Source organism: Esox lucius, chromosome 4, assembly GCF_011004845.1.
Source record: "Esox lucius isolate fEsoLuc1 chromosome 4, fEsoLuc1.pri, whole genome shotgun sequence".
Lineage (NCBI taxonomy): Eukaryota > Metazoa > Chordata > Actinopteri > Esociformes > Esocidae > Esox > Esox lucius.
In genome coordinates, this window is record NC_047572.1 from 33,509,639 (window position 1) to 33,533,050 (window position 23,412).

Consider the following 23,412-nt stretch of genomic DNA (forward strand, 5'->3'; position numbering starts at 1 on the left):
CCTGTGACTGATGTAGCCTAATGTCTTCAGTTATGTACAGTATATTTACAGGGTAAAAGGGAACAATACGTTGTTATGTACTGACATTAGGGTGATATCCCTGTGAGAAAAATGAATAGGATGGAGGGATTAAACACATTGACTGCACGGAGAAAGCTACCATTGCTGCATTCGCTCATACATTTCCCAACGTAGACCATCAAAAACATTCGTTATCAGACATTGTCGCCACAAGTCAATATACTGTTAAATGGAGATTTGGCTCATGGACTAGAATGTGTGATTCAACGTGAATTGACTATTTAAAAGATGCCCATGTTTTGAAAGAAAATGTATAGTTATACAATAAAGGGCTCGACTACGTTCACAACTTGTTATTCACCTGTAGGCCTATGTCGGCGCTAGGACCCAGGGTACGCGATTTTCATCTCCAGCTGCTGCGGTCTGAAAACGGGCGATGAGGGAAGATCGCGAGGAGAAGCCAAAATTTCACTCTGGAATTATTCTACTACAATATCATATTCGTGAGCCCCAACAGAAGCCACCAAGTAGCCAAAAATCACTTGTTGTGGTTTGAAAAGGTGTATTTGCCAGCTTTGAGAGGGCAGTTTGGAGCGCAAGGTAAGGCGGCGTACAGGCTACCATGCGATTAATAACAAAGGCGGACGGGCGACCAGGGGGCATTGGAGGGGGCATTGCACAACGCCATGGAGGGCAACAGTCAACTCGACCAAACTTTGTTGTCAATATTTTTGCACAGTAAAGTTTTTAAATCAATGTACAGCTCACAACAGACCAGACTAACGGAATACAATGTAAGCACTTGGTAATTTACAGACGTCTTCCAAGTGTCAGGATAAACGTGTCACATGTTTCTTGTGGTGAAATCATGTCTCAATATGCGGTGGCTCATATTATATGTTGCTAAGGCTGCTACATCCATAAAATACATTACGTCAGTACTTACAACGTATTTCATTAAAACAGTATTTTCCATCTGCCATGAGTTTACACATCGTGGCATCCTCAACCTGCCAAGTCGAGCATCGTCTCCAACTTATCTGCCTCTACCTATTGGCTAGCCTGTGGTCCGTTCCTTTTACTCACATCTGATACAAAATCGTCGTGATTTTGCGTAGTTGGTGGTGACATATTTCATGCTTTGTCTGATTTGCTTAATTCTCCACGTAAACATTATATCAAGTAATGGCAACCGCGAACTCAGACGGGACATGGAGAATATGGTAGCCTGTACTGGTTACTCTAGTAACACTACCCCAGGCCTCGGCTGTTCATATGAGGCGTTAGAATAATTCTTAAACCGACTCTAAATGCAGGCCACTCAGTAGCCGATAAGCCCCGTTTTGCAAGGGAACGTCGGTCTTTTCCACAAGGCCTCCAACAAAACATTGTGGCATCATTAACTGTAAACTTGCCGTTATAAGTGTGCCTGTTATGATCCCCAGTCTAACGTGTACCGAAGTGTACAAATCAGTAATACGGTATTTAAGTTAGGCCTATTCAAGCTTTAGACGTCCGCTGTTGTAGCAGTTACAAAAAACTAATTGATAACTGGAGAAGCTCGGAGCAGCCGGTCACTGCCGGGATTGCTTTCGTTGAGGTCTCTGGGTAACCCCAGCTCAGACACAATACAATGACACTGCCGACAACCAGGTTCCGCTTATGCTCGATAGGAAGCTGCATTACAAATCTGGCGTGTTATTCTGTAGCTCGGGTGGTGTGATTTGTAGGGCCCTACTGCGTGATGTGCCCTATTTTGATGTTTGAAAATATGTCAGCGATTAAGCTGACCGCGGATGCCACGCACTTACTGCAGTTCGCGAGTGAAGGGTGTTGGGCAATGGGCGAATAATCCTACACACGGATAGCTACCTTCAGCGAGACCCCAGAGAAACAGTTTAAAGACGTACGAGTGTGGGATGAAGTGTTTGTGCTGTAACGGCCGACGCCGGTAGACAGTGAGGAAATAGGTCAATACACATATTTGTTTACTTTAGACTACCTGTCATTTAGACCTTATATATATATATATAATACCTCAAATGTCTGTCTTTCACTAGTCGATGATTTGTAGCCGACTTCGTTTTCACCACTGTAGCACCTGGGTAAGAGTCTCGCTTCGGCCTGTTATTAGCCGAAATTTGTAAAGCCAGATGTGCCAACTCTCATTCTCTCGGAGGCTGTATGAACGCTTGCCCTGTTGAAATGATCTGAGCTATACAATTGTGGTTAAGCATTAAGCAAAACAACCCAGCGTCGAATCGGTTGTCTAATCGGTTTGACCTTGCAAGGCAATAGAATTAAACACGCACAGGTCATTTTAGATACACCTGCTTGTTAACGCAAACAGCCAAAAAGCGGATGACGTGGCTGGAGGTCAGTATACATCCAGACATTGTCAAGAGGTTATGTTGTGATTCCTCCAAACGTTAGTACGGGAAGATGCGTGATGATGTAACAGACTTTGTCCATATTATGATGTTTGTGTCAGAAGTGGTGGTTCCAGCATCTCAGAAACCGCGGAACTGGGATTTTCACACCCTTCAGTCTGGAGTTTACTGAGCATCTTGTGATAAACAAAAACATCCAGTAGCTGCAGTTCTGTGGGTGAAAACACCCTGTTATTGATAGGTCAGAGGAGAATGGGCAGACTCATTCTGGCAGACAGGAAGGCTAAAATACTAAAATAACCTGTCTGTACAACAATGGTGTGCAGAAGGGCATAGCTGAACCCACAACACAGGGTTAAAGGTTGGATCCAACCTTGAAGTGAAGGGAAAAAGTGTTGTCTGCCCAGGTATACCTAATTAAGGGGCCAGTGAGTGTAGGTTTTTCAGCTTGCATATCATCAAAAACATTCCAGTATATTTTGAGGACTGGTAAAGTTAAAGTTAAATGTAGGTTTTAGTTCGATACCTTGACACTCATTGAAACTTGCCACCACTTCTATTGGTGGAAAGGCTAATCCTCTAACCATGATGAACACCAATGGCACCCACTTAATTAGCAATAATTAATTGGTGCTCTAAATGGTTAGCTTACTTGAAAGATGCTTTGTTAATGGTTAATTAACACGTGGCATATATTAAGAGGAGTGATTAGAAGCATAATAAGTAGTCATACAAACGTTTGGTTGACTTGAAACGAGGCTCAGCCTGGTTAAATGAAGGTCAAATAAATACAAATAAAATAGAAATGTGACCCAAATGTGAAATGTGAACTTGATTTTGAAATGATAATTTCACAGGACTTGGGCGTTACTCTGCACAAACTCCTACAATTTCTTAAATTCTTATTGTGTAGAGATGCATTAGTCATGATAAGAAGGAGTTCCTGAGTAACATGCTGTCATTATTATTCAGTTTTATGAGGAAACAGCAGAATAACTCAACACATTGTGCACACAAAAAGAAAGTCATAAATATCACGTTTTTTTGAGAATTATACAATATTTCATGGCTTAAAATCCATAAATTGTTGAATGTAGTTAGTAAAAAAAAAAAACATAAACGAGAAAAACAGGAAAATTGATTATGGCCTAATGAATGTAGACACTTAGCTTCTCTATGAAGGGGACTGGGAGTCATGTTTCAAATGAATAAATACAGATAAGACACTGACATTTTGAAATCTAATACCGCTCTAAAATGAAATCCATCTTGGCATATATCAGAACTCTAGAGTGATGTCAAGAACGTAAATGTTCGTAAACATCACAGTTGTCATTGGCTTCAAACACGTTACAAAACTGGAGCAGTTGGTTTAGGTGCAAAGAAACTAAGGACACCCGGACTTGTGTTGTACAGGTCAACGTTTTCAGTTTTATTTGGAATTTGCCCTGATGTGTCGGCCATGAAACACAGTTTGAATTCATTTTAACCATTCATCCTCGGAAATTGACTTTAATCTCTGAATATTTATCTACCAGATAAAACGCATGTACACATTGATAAGAAATATGATAAAATACATAACCAGATTTAGGGACTAATAGGTTGTGCTTTGACTGTATGAACAAGTTCCAGCCAGAAGGGAAAATGGCATGAAAGAGGTGGAGGAGTTGGTAGGACAGCAAAAGTCAATGTGAAGAGTTTGGAAGAGAGACAAGAGAAAATAACCATTGAGAAACTGTACCAAGTTAAATGGGGAAGACCAGTGTCTTAAGATGCATTTCTCGATATCAGTTAGCAAGGCTTGTTTACACGGGCACTTATTCCCATGTTTTTCCACTTACTGGTGTTTCGACCAATTAAATCAGCTCCTTTGCAGATAACTGGGCCAAAGGTCAGAAATATTATGACTGTGTAAATTCAGTTCAAGTATTGTGATTGGGAAGGGGATGGAAATTGAAAGAGGATGCCTGGAATATAGGAAGGACCTGGGGTTTTATTCTGAAGTGGCGGAGGTCAGTGTAAGAATGCTTGAAGTACAAATTGATCTGAGGCCTGATTGTCAAAGGTGAGAGAAAAAAAAGGAGTGAAGGTAAAAGCATTGTCAAGTGGAGTAGAGGGTGATGTAATGTCACTTTACAGACATCTTAATTCTTGTTCACCAAATGTTTTGTGTGTTTCCAAATACTGTTATGCCCATGGGTCAAACATTACATCCATAATGACTTGTTAGTTTTTCTGATTATGATGCGGACTCCGAAACATAACTAGACCGTGAAGTATTTCCCGTTCACTAACCTGCCAGGATCTTGGTCCCCTCGTGTTCATTCCGCTGCTCTAGACTAAACGTTACCTCTCCTTTTTTGTTGGCCGGCTTTACTCCATAAGGCAACCGGCACCCTCATGGGTAATAACAGTAATTGGATAATCACTTATTGTTATTCGTGTATTCATTCAATATAACTCAGTGTCTTTATTATCAAAATGTCAATTTTTACTTTGTTACTTCGGTAAGCTTTTTTCAGTTTAGCGCACCGTTGCGATCCCCCCTTTCCCCTTGAGCGGCTGGAGTACTGCGTTGCATTCTGGTACGTGAAGTCCTTACTCTTCCTGTTCGTGATTTGCATTATTTGGGTGTGGGTAACCAGACACTACAATTCCCATATTATGAATCCACCTTCTGCCCCTCTCTCCCACCAGACCATAGACCGAGATACGGTACGGACTGTCTTGACGAACCCCCCCCGGACTTTCAGAACCGAAATTCGTCGAGATTAGTGAACAGCAACCGACAAGAACGAAACACTTGATTCCTGCTGGAGCTGTGACATTTACTGTCCATTTATACTCTGGAAGAACGGGTTTGTAATTGTTTGTGTCATTTGACATCGTTATCATGTTTGCTAATTACCTTTCGAATAATTCAGTATCAGGGACGAGAAGACTCGGTTCGGGTCTGACTCGTGCATGTCTTTGAACACAGAAGCGGTTCGGCAAGGGCCGATGAGACAGTAAAATCAACATTTTGTGTCGCACGGCCGGAGATAAATACACTAGCCTGTCTAAACATGCCTAGCACTGTGTAGCGCTGTAATGCAGACCAGTACTGGCTTCACGGAGACTTTGCTGCGCAGGGATCAGAAAATTGTTCGTGTTTTTTTTTTAACGTTTGTTATTTTATGTATGGCATGGTCTACGTTACAGTGTCCAACAACAAGTTATGTGTACAATGTTGGCATAACATGTGTTAGTTCTGAAATACTTTTAATCAAAAAAAATTGACCAGAGAAACATTCAGTTACTAATATAAATTTGTATATATTTATATATATCTTACAATCAAAATCAGTCAATTCAACAGTCCAACATATCATCAACTAGTCTTTCCAGTCATGTTATTTATCAGGTTAATGCGTAATGGACACTGTACCTAATGGGCAATGGATTGTTGAAATCAGGATCGTTGGAGTTTGGAATGTTTGTTCCGGAATATTTGCTATCCCCTGACATGTGTGGCGGTAGGCTAGTTGGCCACATTCTGCACGGATCGTGCAAGTGCGGATTAACGATGTGAGTGTTCGATAAGGCAAAGGAAATTCTCATCAGTCATTTCATTCAAGATATTTGAAATCCACACATCTGTCATTCTGTGCTGAGGCTTATTACATCATTTTCTCTGTAAAAAAAATATGAAGGGTAAATTTGGTTCCATTTTGATCATGTGTATTCTGTCTTGGACAGCCTGATCACCTGAGAGGCAATTGTCGTCCTTTCCTATTTATGGTTCGACTGTTCGCCAGCTCAGTGGGCGAGTGGGCTGCTCAGAGTTTTCGCATGAATATGTAGCTTTTATTGAGATCGAACTATTTTCTTGATTAGTTGAAATGTAACGACCCACCTCATCGACTACATTTCCAGTATCATCAAATGTATAGATTTGTCACTCAGATCCCTATCTTTCGTCCATGTAGGCTCCGGGCTGCGCAGTCAGTTGACCGAGAACAAGTATTGTCGAGTCTGAGGGAGATTATTTGTTCTCATTTATACGTACACCGAATAGGTTTGGGATACCACCTCATTACAGTTGGCACATGTGGGACTTTTTATGGTGTGCAAGAAGACTGCAATAGAAAGGAAAACATAATTTACAAATTTTAATATGCATCTATAGCATTCCAGTGGGTTACTTAGCGGAGGAGACGACGTGTCTGCAGCACAAAGACAAACTAGCAGAATAAGCAATAGCAGCAACATGAGGTTACGTGATAATAAATGCAGAAACCTCATTCGGCAGATGCAACTATATTCATCCCATGTTTGCCTATTTCAGCGGAGAGACGTATTCTACACGGACTGTCACTCAGGTTTTCCGGTACGGAGTCTGTTTCGTGAACTACAATGATCTCTACACCCTTGTGAATTGCTCTGACATTTGTTGGTGGATAGTTATTCCGGATCCATTTGTAGTCGTCCAAGGCGTTTACCTTTCTTCGCAGTGTTCGCGTGTCCGCGGTCCGAGATAATTTGTAGTGTTGTTTTCAGTCAGCTATATTCTTTAAGTTGCTATTCACTAAGAATACTGGCATTTTCATACAGTATTATTGTGCAGGAATTATACTTATTGTCGTCTAGTCTTATTAGTTGTGCTCTGTTTACTTCGGAATTTGGGCATCATGGTCAAGGCGCAAATAAGCTAAATTTGCGTTTGGAGTTGTTTTTACGTGCTTTGAGAACTTTAGGAATCGTTATTGAATAATGGATTGTCTGCGGTTAAGAATGTGGATTTCAGTATGTGGCGTCATTCCTCAGGTTCTTGCTGCCCTTCAGATTGATCTTTTACATGAGCTGAGAGTTCAGGCCGCATGAATTAGTTTGGCAGATTTCAGAACCGTGTATTACCCCTTCCCCCACCTGCTTCTCCTTTTTCGACTTCTCCGTGGTCTCAGCCAGTATGCTGCAACGTGCTTGGCTTGGTCAGCACTGACCACGTCCATCCGTGGAACAGTGAGGGGGAATCATGACGACACGATGGTTTACAACTTTGAAGCTCCTTTCCCAGGGTTAAGAGGGTGAAGAATCAGCTTCTGGCTTATTGTCGTTATGTCCATAATTCAAGTAAACTTCTTCATAGTGGAAATACAACATTTAAAATTGGAGCCAGTGAAAGTTACAGACAAATATGCCTTTATGTTGATAAGACAAATATAACAAAAATATTAAATTTTTACTTAAAATGTACCTACCAGCATAATTTCAATGAGGACAATGTGACTCGCTCTTGGTCAGGCTGCTCTTTCACACTAAAAAACGATAATGCAATTTTATGATAACCCCTCCCAATATATGAAAAACATATTGACCATCCCAACATGACAAACTGGATTCATTCTTCGGTGTGTTTTCTGGTGCAGCAATAGGCTGTTTAATTACTGTCTTAAAATACATATTTACTAAAGCTTGTCCAGGCTGTTCTATGGCAACAGAGAATATTGAATCATTTGACCGGTTTTCAGGTGTTTTGAGCCAATGAACCCTCATGATAAACAAATGCAATATGTGTTTTTTCAGAAGGTTATGTATTATAAGAAAAGCAGTCACCACTGTATTTTGTTAATGAATAAGAGTTAATCGCAGATCATAACGCCTTATCTTTTCATTTGACAGAATAACGTTTGACATCCAAGATCACCTCACTGCTGCAGACCTGAGGTCAACAACAACAGAGGAATGTTGAGTTAAAGAAACGCATATGCAGGTATTTCCATGCATGAACACTGCCTGAGTGACATATGCAATTCCTGGGTAGGGTTGTGGTGCTTTAGTTTTGGCGGGATATTTACAGGAACAGTGAACATGAGTGTAATGTGCCTTTCATGTTGTCCAGGTGGATCCCAGTCCAGTGAATGTAGGGGATGGAGGCATGGTAAGTAAAGAGATTGGTGCCGTGAGCATGGTGGGGAACCCCCCTCAGACGCTGCCCCCGGAGCTCCGAAGAGATGTGCCCCTCGTTCAGCCAAACAGAACCACCACGGCGGACGACTGTAGGACACCAGTTAACGTTTGTTCGGACCAGAGCAAATTCAACCATTGCCCGGTGGTCCCCGCCTGCCAGCAGCTCAACAACGCCCCAGCGTCAGGCCCTCCCCTCGTTAGCACTGACCAGAGGACAGACAATAAGCCAGAGGTCCCCAAACCCAAGGTTGATGGTGCCGGGGCCTTTCTCACACACCAGTGGCCGTGCGGAACCACGGTCAGCCCCGAGGACCCAGTGAAGCCGAGTCACGGCAGTGTGACGTCCGGTCAGAAACCACACGCCCAGACCCAGTCACTGATTAGTCTTCCCGCTGGGTTTCAGTGCTCGACGTTGTTCAAACCGGGCCAGCCCGTCACTTTCCTTCCCAGCACAAACTTTTCATCCTCGCTCTGTAAAATCACCTTGCCGCCTGCGTTGGGTCAGATCGCCGCGTTGAGGGAAGCCACGGCCAGCCAGTTTCAGAAGGAGAGCCAACCGCAGAGCGTCGCCGCCGGGGTCACACCCCTGCTGCGGACCTACCCGTATCACTTTTCCACGGGTCGATGTCCAGCGCCCGAAAAGAAAAACCCCACGCCCAAACTCAGATGTAACTCTACATTCAGCAACAAGAGCTCCAAAGGAGAGCATACCTCGGCCGCGTCCACCGGGGTGGCGGCCCCAGCCATCGCGATCCCCGTCCAGCATCCAGCGCTAGGTTCGGCACCACCGACCCGCTTCACACTGTCCCCCGCTGCTACGCTCTGCTGTGGGCCGGCGCTGGCCGGCATCACCACACAGGCGAGGCTGCAGAACCGCGTGGAGAAAGGCCCTCCGCGCCACTGCATTGCAGACAAGACATCGGTGGGGTTTCTAAAGCTCCAGGGTCCGTCCGCGGCAGACGACCGTGCTGTTGTTTCCCCGGCGGAGCCGAGGGACGTGCCCCTTGACCTGTCCGCCAAGTCAAAGAGGCCGAAGACGACGGTGAAAGGCCCTCCGAACCCTGTGGCCACCGCAGAGCTTCTCCATAACGAGGGGCGTCAGAAAGGTTCCCTCCATCCAAAAAGGTCCCAAATTGGCTCTTACGGGTCTGCTGCTCCGTATCCTATCCTGCCCAACACTCACAGAAATGGGACCCATCCAAAACCGACCAGCAGACCCCTGAATCACCAGGGTTTGGAACCCAACTCATCCTGGGTCAGAGGTTCCTCTCAAGGCTCCATTAATAACCTCCCGGGAACCTACGTCGGTGTGGCTAGCCCGATACTTGCCTCGACTCTGCGCAGCAAAGATGGGAAGGGGTCCTTTGAGGACGAGTTTCAGACTTTCGCCAGACAGGAGACTATCTCCATTATTGACCAGGGGGAACAGCTGGCCTCAAGGGGGAAGAAGGCGTCATTCATGACCAAAGGCAACCAGCATGTGCACGGCATTAAGCACCCAACCAGTACCAGTCCAGCGGTAACACAAAGCTGCCCCTCCAAAGGGGCTTTCGCCACTGCTCTGCCCGGCTCGGCCAACTCATACTCACAGCAGAAATCTGGAACTATCAAAGCCGCGACCCAATACCCTCCCGCTGTCATCAAGCCTCTGTGGCAACAGCCGGCCCTTCTGCCGCACCAAGGGGCTTCAGTCCAGAGGAAGGTCGGTCCAGGTACTTTCAAGGTCAAGGGGGCACCAGGTTCTGAAGACCCCATATCTCAGATTGCACGTCAGAGTCCGTCCAGAATGGAGGATGAGAAGTGGGACAGAACGAAATCCCCTCTTTCCAACCTTGAGTCCATAGTAAAGCAAAAAGCTCTGGAGACGACTGCATTAACCGGTGAGGGATACAGACATATGGCAACTGTGGCATCAAGAAGGCCTGAGGCGGTGAACTACCAGCCCACGGGCCATGACACACTGTTCCCCCAGACGGCTGCTTTTGGATGTCCACCTTACAGATCTATGGAGAACAAAGAAAGACCTTCCTCTCACAGCGAATCCACATTAGTTATGAACAAACTGGACAAATTGTGTGTCTCGGAACCTAAAGAAAAGAGTACTGAGAAATATATGAAGCTGGGGGAACTCGCAGATGGCAAAGACAGCCAGGTCTCTGCAAAGAGCGCCAGCAACACACATGCCTTTGGAAGCATCGGTTCATGTGCAAGATACAGCATGGACAGCAAGTTGGCTCAGGAGTTGGAGGGGGGAATAATGAAGGAGGAGAGTAGCTCTCATTTTGGTCTCTCGCCCCGTGCTAAATTGGAGGGGATTGCCTTATCCATTCTCGCTGGGCAGAGTCCAGGGGTTGTCGAGTTGGAGAAGCCTATTGGAACCAAAGAGGAGTCCCCAAAAGCAAAACCTGTTGTCTCCAAACAGAAGAAGCCCCTTAGTCCCAGGAAGCCAGCAAAGGAAAAGTCTCTGTTGGAGCTGTCAAAGAAGGCTGTGGTACCCGGGAAGAAAAAACAAGACCAGGAGATCCCCCCAGGAAAGAAAGAACCCAAAAATGTAAGTTGTTTATTACATGAACAGGCTTGACTTGTCCACATTTATAATGAGTCTGTAAAATAACAGTCACTTTTATCAAAACAGCAGTCTGTTTATTCTATTATTATTCAGTTTTACTGACTGAGATAAAAATAACTTTTACATGTTGTCTTCAAATGCTCTCAAAGCTTTATGATCAATTGGCTGAATTACCTATTTAGTGCATTCACTGTGTCCTATATGTGTTTCACAGAAGAAACCACACTCAACTGCACTGGAGCCGAATGTGTCAGTGGCTGAATCAACCCCACACAGTGAGGACGGCAAGAGAGTGTCAGTGGCTAAATCAACCCCACACAGTGAGGACGGCAAGAGAGTGTCAGTGGCTGAATCAACCACACACAGTGAGGACGGAAAGAGAGTGTCAGTGGCTAAATCAACCCCACACAGTGAGGAGGAGAAGAGAGTGTCAGTGGCTAAATCAACCCCACACAGTGAGGAGGAGAAGAGAGTGTCAGTGGCTAAATCAACCCCACACAGTGAGGAGAGGAAGAGAGTGTCAGTGGCTAAATCAACCCCACACAGTGAGGACGGGAAGAGAGTGTCAGTGGCAAAATCAACCCCACACAGTGAGGACGGGAAGAGAGTGTCAGTGGCTAAATCAACCCCACACAGTGAGGACGGGAAGAGAGTATCAGTGGCTGAATCAACCCCACACAGTGAGGAGGAGAAGAGAGTGTCAGTGGCTAAATCAACCCCACACAGTGAGGACAGGAAGAGCGTGTCAGTGGCTAAATCAACCCCACACAGTGAGGAGAGGAAGAGTACACGGAGGGAGAAGAGCAGCCACCCTGAGAGCGAAGCTGTTCACTACAAACCAGGTACTGGTCCTCAATCTCTTATGATGGTATGAGAGTGAAATCATCAGGGGCCTCTTCATAATCAGAACCAAACATTAATGAGGGAAAAAAAACCTGCCAGTAGTTCTACAATGGCTTTGGTGTTGTGTAACTGAACAAACCATGTATTTGGCCCTGGGAACATTTTAATTGCTCACCTCTTGACGAAGGAGAGAGAATTTGTCATTTTCCGTGTGGATTTTTCTGCAATTTTACACAGTTTGTCATGGGGCGGAGAGAGTTGTTTTTGTTGAATCTTTAAAACTAATGTCATTCAATTCTATACATGTTGTGAGGCTAAGAATCATAAATCATTTTAAAGCTTTGAAATTTACTGGTGCAGTGGTGCAGATGAGCCAAAATGAGTTCCTGTTTGTATACTACATCTTACATGGTACAACTTTGAATGCAATTCGTATTTTAACTGTCACACCCAGTGCATAATACATCTTTAAATTTCTACAATGCAGAATAGTGTAGAACTTAAAATTCCACATTAGCCACAGGTATTTCAGACCTTCTTTATCAGGATTTTTCTGTCTGCATCGATTTGAAGCACAATGATTGAGTCTGTTTTTGACTTGGTTTTAACAGGTACCAGTGGCACTCTGCTCCCCAATCCACTCAGCTTGGAGACCTCGGGTTCTATCAGAAGTCCTGGCAGAACCGGCCAGGAGCTCGCATCCTCAGATGGCTCCACCCCCAGGCTGAGGAGGTGCAGACGACGAGGGGATGAGGCTCGCCTGGAGAACTGGGGCTTCACCACTCCCTCTCCTCCACCTCCACTATCCCCTCCCCACCCAGCCTCCCCTCCCCCCCAGCCTGCTCGCCGGCCCAGGGGGAGACCGCGTACCAACCCCCTCCCTGAGAAGGCTGACCGTTTCAAGACCAGGACCGCACCCTCTACTGAGGGAGACAACCCCACCCGGAGAAAACGAACGCGCTGCCGAAGCAAGAAGTACCAGAATGGGGAGTACATCATGGAGAAGGCCAAGGACCAGAATGGGGAGTACATCATGGAGAAGGCCAAGGACCAGAATGGGGAGTACATCATGGAGAAGGCCAAGGACCAGAATGGGGAGTACATCATGGAGAAGGCCAAGGACCAGAATGGGGAGTACATCATGGAGAAGGCCAAGGACAGAGGGGGAGAAGGGGAGGGGAGAGAGGTCCCACCCAGACATGGGACTCCAGCTGGATCAGGTACAGTTTACCTGGAGTTAGACAGTGCGGTTTAGGGTTTGATAAGATGTGTTTAATGTCTCTGCAGGTCTTAAACAAGGCAGAGTTATGTAGTTTAATGACTGAATATATCTGTATGTAGTATGACAGTTTTAATGTGGCTGCATTTATATATTTTTCTTCAACTATATTTTGATTTAAAACCCTACAATATCTATGTTTTAAGCAAGGATTCTTAGTGTTTAATTGAGAGTATTTAATTTCTCCATTTAGAAATGTCAGCACATTATAAATATTCCACCTATTTCAGGGAACCAAAAGTTTTGGTACCAATTATTATGTCCGAATTAAGCACTTTTGGTTGCATATTGTATTCATTCAAAAACTGTCAGAGGTCCCACTGACCCCACCAGATGCTGGGTGTCTTCTCTGGAGAAGCTCTGTCAGGCCTGTACTGCAGACATCTTGATGTTGTTGAGGTCTTTTTGCTTTTCTATTGGTTTCATCTTCAGCAAATGAAAGCCGTGTTAATTTGGTTTTACCTTTGAATATTGCCAGAGCCAGTTAAGAGGTTTTACTTGGTGGTGATCCTGATAAACTCCCTAGTTGCTAAGGCAGTAATTTTGGTGTCAATGCCTTGTATGAGTTTTAAGGCATGTCACTTCTACACTTCAGTACAGCCGTCAGCTTTCGCATCATCAATGAAGACAAGTGAGCCAGTCTCGGTGGCAGCCATTCATGCCCAAGCCATAATACCCCCTCCATCATGTTTCACTGATGAGGTGGTATGTTATGATTCTCAGGCTTTTCCTTTTTCTATTTATGCTTTCCTCTTGTTACCACTCTGGTAGATGTTCATGTCATCACAACTGTTTTCCAGTACTCTGGAGGTGACCTAGTGGTCTGTACTTTACAGTGTAGCCTCTGTAGTTTTGCTGTTGAAGGTCTTCTGTGGTTGACACAACCACCCATACCTTCTGGGGCGTTTTTTTGATATTTTACAAAAGAGAAATTCCATTGTGATGAGCGTTCTTTAGTCATCCACTGTATTCCACGATCCACCAACCTGTTTGCAACTGTTGAGCTCACCAGCGCCTTCCTTCTCTTTAATGATATACCAAACTGTTGTAAACCTGAGGTTTTCCCTAAGTTGCTGATTAATTTGTTTGTGAAACGGCTTCCACAACTTTCATTACCAACTCTAGTCCTCATGTAGACCGACAACCAATAGCAGACCAGACAATCAAAGGTGAGAATCAAGACTGGACATTGGCAGGTCTTCTGTGCCTGATTGGATGGAGCCTCCCTGACTAACCAGAACCACCTGGCATGCTGATTGTATAGGGTTTGTACCAGTAGGTACAGAAATATCATCAAATAAAAGCTGAGAATGTATACTTAAACCTCACAGTCACTTTTGGATTTTCCAACATTTGGAGTATGGAGTCAAAAGAAGAAGAAACGTGTCATCGTCCCAATAAGTTTGGAGGGCACTCTTACTTTAATGGCTGACTTCACAAAATGCACAAATAGCATTTTAACTGACAAATGGCACATCAGACCAGTTCAGTTAATGCTTCAGTTTTTGATCAGTGACGTATTTCTGTTATACTACCACGTCTTACCATCACTACATTTTCAATACAAGTGATCCTGTGAGAACTGTGTGGATACGGAAGGATTCAGTGAGCAGCCTTGATCCTCCCCAGGAGACGTGAGCAGGATCTGACGAAAGGAAGTGACTTATCAACGTCATTTGCGAACCGACAAACGCACGCCTGTTTCAAATTGAGAAATAGACAAGAGTTGGATAGTTTTTCATGCCTGAAGTCAGCCTTTTTGGTCCCATTAATCACCCTTTATTCTGGATGGCACACTTCAGCAGAGATGGAGGGCATGTCCACTTCAACGGGCCTTTGATTTTATCAGCCTTTTCTGTCTCACTGTTCTCTCCATCAGCCATCATCCACAGCAAAACTAGTGATGGGAAGGAAACCGATTGTGATTTATTTTGATATCATTTTTAAGACTTCTTTGCATTGCTTTTGACAATATCAAAGTAGCATTATTGCGCTAGTTTGCTGTACCAGTTTAGCAGAGAAATATTATTATTCCTTCATGGATTTGTATACAGCTCTTTTACTTCCCTTTTTTATTACAATTTAAAATATTCCCTTTTTTCTCCAACTTTTGTGGTAACTGATTTGTGATTCTGGCCGTGCCTCATCTCCGCTGCTTCAAGCAGCCTAGTGAGAGTTGAAGATGGGGACGTGCGTCCTTTCGAGGGCATCCAGCCAAGCTGTGCAGCTTCTTGTCTCGCTACCCGTGCAAGCAGAATGTAAGCCAGAAGCAACATGCATGAAGGAGAGCACTCCTCTAGCTAACAACCACAATTCGATTGTAGAGACCAGACCTGGCACCGACTCGACTCGAGCTCGAAGGGTCCTGGCCCGGACCTTCCTTCCCACGAGGGTGTGTGGTTGTGGGCCCGTTTGCATTGCACTTTGGAGCGGTATGCTGCGACACGAACACACGCCATAGTGATGTAGCCCTCGACAGCTAATGTTATTTCCATGAATGAGTTTAACCGTTTCCTCTCTGCGTCCATTCCAGACATGCAGATATTACTGCTGTGTGGGGAAATGGAATGAGAGGGTATTTGACGAAATGTCTCCTGTTGGACATTAACAAGGCACCTCTCCATCTTAACCCCTCTACTTTAATTTACTGGATTGGTTGAACAGTGCTGAGGAGAACCTCTGTCTACCTGTTTTTATTCTGGTCCAGATCTTAATTTGGCAGAAGTCATATGGAGAGTAAGAAATCAAGGTGTTGAATCACAATGTGTGTAGATATTTTTGAGAATCGCTTTCATCTTATTCTGACCTCACATCACAATGACCCTGGCAATCCCCTGCTCTGTACAACACATGAGAAGACACCCATACACCAATGTCCTTTTATAAAAACTGTTCATACATTTCAGGGTGTTGTAAAAAAAACACTTCTGTAGCTCCATATGAGCCTGTCTGTCCTCACGGTGAGACCACACGTTAAAATAACACCTAACACACTGTAACCCCTGAGTGAATCTTTTCTGTGTTGCTGTAGATCTGAGGACAGGCTTGTACCCGCGTCTCAGCGCCACTCTGACCAGCCGTGGCACCAGCCCAGAGCCTGGTCCCAAGAGGCCTTTGTTCGGTCGCTCAGGGTCGGTGCGGCAGTCCGAGAACAACACCTCCCCGGACCCCAGCGACAAGCCATCAGGGAAGAGGAAGTTCAAGAGCAAGCACCTGAGTGACACCGATGAGCCGAAGAAGGTAGGACGAGGGAGACCTTTTATCACACAGATATGCAGGTCTGATTCCTATCAGACCGATCCTTGTTGTGAGAGACATGGTGGGGTGCTGAGCTTTAAAGCTTGGCTTGTGCTGCCCCCTTGTGGCATAAATAATTACTACAACTCTTCTTTCACTGGGTCCTGGCAGCTGATCCCCTGAAGCCGAGGAGGGGGCGGCTCGTCCTTACAGTGACACTCCTTCACACATGAATCCCTCACTACCCCGTATCTCTTTTTATTCTTTTTTTTTTTGCAGCTAAAGAGTAAGCGTTGTGTCCTGGGGAAGCACCCTGCCTCAGCGGCCACTGATGACAACAGCCCTGACGCTAAGAAACCAGCAGGCCTCCTGGCCGCCGCCAAGAGCTCGTCTTCCCCTCCAGCTAGTAAGAAGGGGACCTCAGGGAGGGGAGGAGCTCCCGAGTCTCCTCGCAGCAGGCCCGTTCCTCCGGAGGTTCGCCGGCTCATTGTCAACAAGAACGCTGGCGAGACGCTGCTGCAACGAGCCGCTCGGCTGGGGTACCAGGTACTGCTACCCAGCATGCATTTCAGCTCAGTACTTATTCCTCAAACATTGCTCAGGTGTGGTGGTTGACACGCCCCCCCCACCAGACCCCGACCTCTAAACCCAAAACCTACACATGGGTGCCTGTAGCAGACCTGCAGTACCAGTCAGATTAATGGGTGTGTCCAAACCTTTGTCTGGTGCTCTGCATTGTCGTGGTGGCTGAATGTCCGGCTTGTTTGCGTGACTCTTGCAGGAAGTGGTTCTGTACTGTCTGGAGAAGGACATTCGGGAGGTGAACCGGCGTGACAATGCGGGTTACACGGCTCTCCACGAGGCCTGCTCCCGAGGCTGGAGCCACATAGTCCAGGTTCTGCTGAAACACGGGGCGGATGTCAACTGCAGCGCCCAGGACGGAACACGGTGGGTTCCACTTAATGAAGCCTGGGGGGGACGGAACACAGTGGGTTCCACTTAATGAAGCCTGGGACTGGGAGGGGACGGGACACCCCACTCATGTCTGCGATAGACGGCTTGGATTCCGGGCTTGTTACGTTTCTTTGAACGCAGCCTTCACACGTATGTGTGTTGTGAGGTAGTTTAGGTTGTGTTGATAAAAGCGTGTCGTGTTTGTCCAGGCCGATCCATGACGCTGTGGCCAGTGACAACCTTCCCGTAGTGTGGATGTTGTTGAACCACGGGGCGGACCCCAACCTCGCCACCTACTCAGGCCAGACCGCGGTGAAACTGGCCCAGAGCCCCGGGATGAAGACCTTCCTCAGAGGTACTCTGACCTCTCCTGCCCTTAGACCCCAATCTGACGTGTCACACAAAGGTCAAAGTTAAAAAGTCAAAGTATTTTATTTGTCAAGTGCAACGAATGACGTGTCATTCTGAACAATGTGATTTGTGTGACATGGCACGAGACATCTACATAGTAACTAAGAAATATATAAAGCAAAAATATTTCCACAAAATACACAATGTACATAACAATAGTGACTAGAAGCAATTTCAAATGATGTAAAAATGGGAATATGCACAGTATGAATAGAAATCTTAAATATTCTAAATGTGTTGTAGGGCCTATAAATGGATACATTAAAATGTGCTTATGTATGAATGAATGATGTATGAATTAATGAATGAATGAATGAATGAATGTATGATGTCACTACATAATGAATGAATGTATGATGTCACTACATAATGTATGAATGAATGTATGATGTCACTACATAATCTATGTCATTGGAGGATTTAGGTGTTTAGTTAATCTTGTCGTCACATCGTCGCCTGATGCTTTTTGATATTTTAAGTATTGATCAGTCTGTTCGGTTCAGAGAACACCAGGAAGGTTTTGGTGGTTTTAACCTGTCCCTGGACATGCTGTTTCAGAATACTTCACAGACCTACAAGGGAGAAATGACCAGGATCTCAGTGTGCCGTGGGACTTCTACAGCAGCTCTGTGTTTGGTAAGGATCCTGACTATTTTTCCTAACATTGACTTTCCCAACACTCCTGTCTTGTTTGAGGGTTAGGACATGTGATCAGGAGGTTGGAGTGGTGGTTATTATGAGATACATTCACTAGGGGGAGCTTTAAGCCCACAGTGAAAAAACGGTTCCCAACCTTTTCTTCTCTGGGTACCAAATCTGAGTGAAAAGCTCTTCAGTTCCACTATTCAGGAAGCCACTGATCGTTATCTGTGTTCCCGTGGAAACTAGACATCGACAAATTATGATATTTGAACACAATTATTGGGCCACCCAAAAACCCAATACTGATTAATCGTCCAATTTTAAATGAAAACAATTACAACAGTACTGAATTAACAATGAATATTTTCTATGAAACTTTTTGACATAATAAATTAAATAGATGTAGTCTCAAATAAATAATGAAACATTTTCTATTTCAACATAGCCATCTCCACCCTTCACCTCAAATCATTTAAACTCCAAAAAGCAAGCTGCAGCAAGTAATTGAAGCACAGTGGCTTGGATAAACTCCCTTGTTGGATCAGAACCTAGGAAGAAACCCAGAGAGGAGCTGTACTCCGAAGGAACCTAGAAAGGAGCTGTACTCTGAAGGAACCTAGAAAGGAGCTGTACTCTGAAGGAACCTAGAAAGGAGCTGTACTCTGAAGGAACCTAGAAAAAGGAGCTGTACTCTGAAGGAACCTAGAAAGGAGCCTATCCCCGTGTGATTATAGGTTTGTCCATTGCTTACCTTAATAAATGTTTTTTCAGAGACTGGCCAGGAGGCATGCTGGGACTTCCTGCTCTCCCAGCGAGGAGAGGAGGAGGAGGAGGACGACAAGACGAGAGCGGGGAGGGAGGAGAGAGACTCTGATATGGACTGTCTCCTGTTTGAATTCTCCTCTGATCCGCTGTTGCCCTGCTACCATGTCCAAGTGTCTTTAACCCAGGGGTGAGTTAACACACATTCACACACGTCCTCCCTGCTTCTCCAATACTTTGGTTCCTGCTTGCCATTTTAAACCCAGAACCACCTTTTTAAATCCTTCAAACCACTCCTTATATCAGCCTGTTGGATGAGCACAAATAAAAACCAAGTGTTTGTCCCTTACAGCTTTTGCAATTGGTTCCTGTTGACCGACGTCCTGAAGCGGCTGAAGATGTCCTCCCGGATATTCCGGGCTCGGTACCCACACCTGGAGGTGGTGAGCCTGGCGCAGGCAGAGCTGTGGAGGCAGGTGTCAGTCAGCCAGGTGAGCTTAGTTTCCGCACGGCCTCCGGAGAACGAGCTGCAGGAGGGGGAGGGGCTGGTGGAACTGGTCCGCTGTGTTCCGGAGCTCCAGGGTCTTCTGGGCTCCTCCATTCACATTCTCCGGGAGGATGAGGAGGATGACGAAGGGGACAGGACGGATACGGCCACGCCCTGCAGCCGGTAGCCCCCCGCGTCTCGGCCCCTTCATCTGAACTGCTCCCCTACATGTCCCTTGAGTTTACCCCTGACCTCCGACCCCTGACCTCCGACGGCGACGAGCAGATCAAAATAAACCCTGTCGGTAGGAACTGTGTAACGATGATTGTGGATTTGGTGAAAAAGTCCTCTGGCTCCGCCCCTGGGAAGGACACTCCTCACCGGTGACCTGGGACCTCCGCATTCAGCAGACGCGGAGGTCATGACGACCATGTTGATTCTGGGAGGAGGTGCATGGTTTTGGGAGGAGGTGCTCGGTGCTCCAGATTAGCTTTCAGGTTCAATCTGTAGGGATTTTTCAGGATTCCGGAAAACCCGATTTTTATTATTCTACATGTTTGGGAATAAAACGAATATCTTTCCACCCGGTTGAACACATTTGGTCGTAATGTATTTGTGGGAGTAAGGATGGATCAGGTTGAGGATTTCTTTGTGTTGTTTTGTTCCGTTTGTTTGGTCATGAGGGAAAGCAAATTTTTTTGGGTGGGAGATAATTTTACCTTGGTGATCTCGTGTGCAGCTAAGAGGCTTATGGCCAGGCCAGCTACCAGTGGTAGGATGGTACCTTCATTAACCTAGAAGACATGGAGTTTCACAGAGAAGAAACCACACACAGACACTGTCCAGCTCACAAAACCATAGAACACTGATCGATTTTATGAATCAACCATACAAGCACTCGGGAGCTCAAAGGTAGTTAGCCATTAGAGTTGTTTGTTGCTGGTCTTTTGTTGTTCATTTTGCAGTGCACATGAATATACCAAGTATCTTTGGTGTGTTATCCCACAGTCTACGTATCTATGGGTTTTCTACCTTTTAGATCATTAATTGATTTTGTTGAACTTGAGAATTAATACTTGTTTACAGATTCAGTGGATGGAAACGTGTGTTTGTAGTTCTTCACTCCTGCTTCCCCTTCAGTAAGAGTGACAGTAGAAGTCCGTGGATGACTCTCAGTAACGGCGGCAGGAAATGCCACACGTTCTGTACTCTGGTCCTCTGTTCTGAGGGGAACCTTTGCTGCGTAACTCCTGGGAGGCGGGGGACCACCCTCCTACTGCGCCTCGCTCATCCCTCCTCCGTCCTCCTCGTGGCGTTACTTATGGACTACGGCGTGCTCTGTGGCCAGCGCGTTTTATTTACACTGTCGTTTGTGCTTAATTTAATAGTCATTAATATATTTGACCTTGTGTATCTGACAAACAATTTATGAAAAGAAATTGCTTTGTATGGTTGGTGCTTCTGTTGAGGTGTACATTCAAGGATCCCTTTATCCTTCCTGAGATTAGGTTTTTTGTTCTCCTTATTGCAAACAGTATTTTATCAAGCAAAAGTACAGTTTTATTGTACTGGTGCTAAGCTACATTTTGTGTTGACAATCAATGAAGTTTTTTGTTTGACGTTAAACCAATAAATGATATTTAAGATGAAGAGACTGAAATGTAAAGAAATACTATAGTTTCAATACCTATGAAGAAATTGGAATACAGCTAGTTTGGTTTAGAGGACAATGTATTGCTTGTGTGAGTGCTATTAAAACAGGTTAACCTTTTATTTGATTCTTTTTTAAGAAATCAACCAGAATAAAGCATGATTGTAAAGTACCACTGGTGAGGTATTCATTTTTCTCCTCACAAAGCGTACTAAGATTTCCACAGTCTGTTGCTCTGCTGATTTTAAGATGGGGCCTACTGGCATGTCAGAGAGTCAGAGGAACACAACACAAGTAACACCATTAACTCCAGAGTGCGGTGAGGATTTGCTGTCCACCAGAGGGAACCAGTGAGTAAACATTGTGCTGGTGTAGTTGTATAGCTGGAGGACTCAGAAGGGGTTAAACTCGTCCATTGATGTAACCCAGCAAGCGGCTTTGAGCGTGAGTGGGGCTTTAAACACAGAGTCTTGCGTCCCAGAGGACGTGCAGGGTTTTTGTTTCCTCCCACTGTGGCTGGACTCCGACTGTAAGCTGCTCAGTGCAGACTGAACATTTTTTTTTTTTTTTATTGCTGCAATTGAAATTACTTTTACAGGCACCTGGATCACCTGCCAGGATGGTGCAGGTTTCTAGGGATGTAATACAGGAAATGTTGACCTACAGTTAAGCCTTGATAGCATTCCTTAGAAAATTTGTTATGACAGTTGACACCCCAGCATTTAGCACTTTGTGCACCCTCACCTTGCCAAAATTGCTAAAAAGTTATTTAAGCAGTTAACTGAAATATATTACAAAAGTATTCAACCCCATGTTCTGTGGAAGTTGCTGGTTTCCAAAGGTGAAAGACACTGCCCTAATGAGAAGACATTCCTCAAAAACGACTATCTGAAATCAGAAAAGTGACCCAGCTGTAATGTAGGAACAGAGGCGGTTATATAGATTTGGGGTCCCTAGACAGAGATTGGTTGAGGCCCCAACATCGTTTTTACCTTATTGTCTTTATCAAAGCCATGAAGGCAACATTTTGAACATACCTTCATTCTTTCTTGTTGAATGGAACTGCCACTTCCAAAGACACTTGTGTTCCTGACCCTTTCAGTAGAGTAAATCAGTTAAATAAAAAAAGAATTATCTGAAGGGTACATACTGCCTTATAAACTACGACTACAGTGAAATACAAAGCATTTAGCCATTTTGTTTGAGTGTAGGCCTACAGTTTCTTAATCATGATCAAGTGCATTTATATACCTTAATTTTTCTCACTATCCTACACCTTTCCTGCTCTGTCTACTGGGAGGGCGACATATACCTGAAACAGATTATAATCTGTGTCAATACACTGTCACTACACTGTCACTTCACTGTCACTACACTGCTACCTAAGCTACCTAACGCCTTTTGGTCTGCTTCAGTAAAAAAAAAGGGGGGGGGGGTTAGGTCTGAAACAAATAATATATTAGAAGGCTTGATTTAATTCAGTCATTTTGAGCAACTAAATCAGATTTTAAGACAAACAATAATTACAAAAGCAATGTATTATTATATTTTAAATTGTATTAAAGTTTGAATTTTCACGGGGCTCTAAGCCTTCTGGGGCCATAGGCGGCTGCCTACTTTGCCTAATTTACCGAAATACGTGGTGCAAACCTAACCCTACCCATGCCTCAACACACACCATCTGTACAATGAAGTGTGGGGGTGGCAGCATCATGCTGTGGGGATGCTTCTAATCAGCAGGGACTTGGCATCTTGTTGACATTGAAGGAAGAATGGATAGAGCAAAATTCAAGAACCAAAAGGTGAATGTTCTACAATGATCCAGTCATAATCCTGTGGCCTCTATTTGAAAAATGTGTTCCAGAAGCATCAAAGCAACTAACCCGAACAACTTGAATGGGTCAAAATCACTCTGACACTCTGTGCAACACTGGTTCATGCTAACCAAAAGGTGGCTCTGCCAAATATTTCTGTGTGGGGAATTGAATACTTTTGCAAGCAACTCATTTCTGATTCACATGTTTCTTTCCAAATATGTACCAACATAAAACCAATTTCACCATGAAAAACAACCCCATTTACAAAAAAATTGTGACGCTACATAAAATGGGAATAGAAACAGGCAATGATGTGCAATCATTTAAACCCTATATTCAATAAAAATTGTACAAAGACAACATATCAAATGTTGAACCTGAGACATAGTTTCAGAGA

The 23,412-nt window shown here is 44.7% G+C and overlaps 1 protein-coding gene across 7 annotated transcripts; it reads left to right on the forward strand.

Moving 5' to 3' along the window:
• Positions 1-450: 450 nt before the first annotated feature.
• On the forward strand, positions 451-21,373 carry bcorl1 (BCL6 corepressor-like 1). 7 transcript variants are annotated; one of them, XM_029119401.2, is made up of 15 exons: positions 451-621; positions 4,927-4,999; positions 5,112-5,272; positions 8,076-8,166; positions 8,296-10,914; positions 11,147-11,774; positions 12,387-12,787; positions 12,824-12,995; positions 16,086-16,294; positions 16,571-16,837; positions 17,073-17,239; positions 17,455-17,600; positions 18,215-18,292; positions 19,070-19,250; positions 19,413-21,373. In XM_029119401.2, exons 4-15 carry the CDS (start codon positions 8,161-8,163, stop codon positions 19,732-19,734), a joined length of 5,196 nt encoding a protein of 1,731 aa, XP_028975234.2. In that variant the 5' UTR covers positions 451-621; positions 4,927-4,999; positions 5,112-5,272; positions 8,076-8,160; the 3' UTR covers positions 19,735-21,373. The 7 variants fall into 7 exon arrangements, with proteins under 7 accessions (XP_028975234.2, XP_028975235.2, XP_034147760.1 ...); XM_029119402.2 differs by having other exon boundaries at positions 12,387-12,769; positions 12,806-12,995; XM_034291869.1 differs by having other exon boundaries at positions 11,147-11,238; positions 11,329-11,774; positions 12,387-12,995.
• The last annotated feature ends 2,039 nt before the right edge of the window (positions 21,374-23,412 follow it).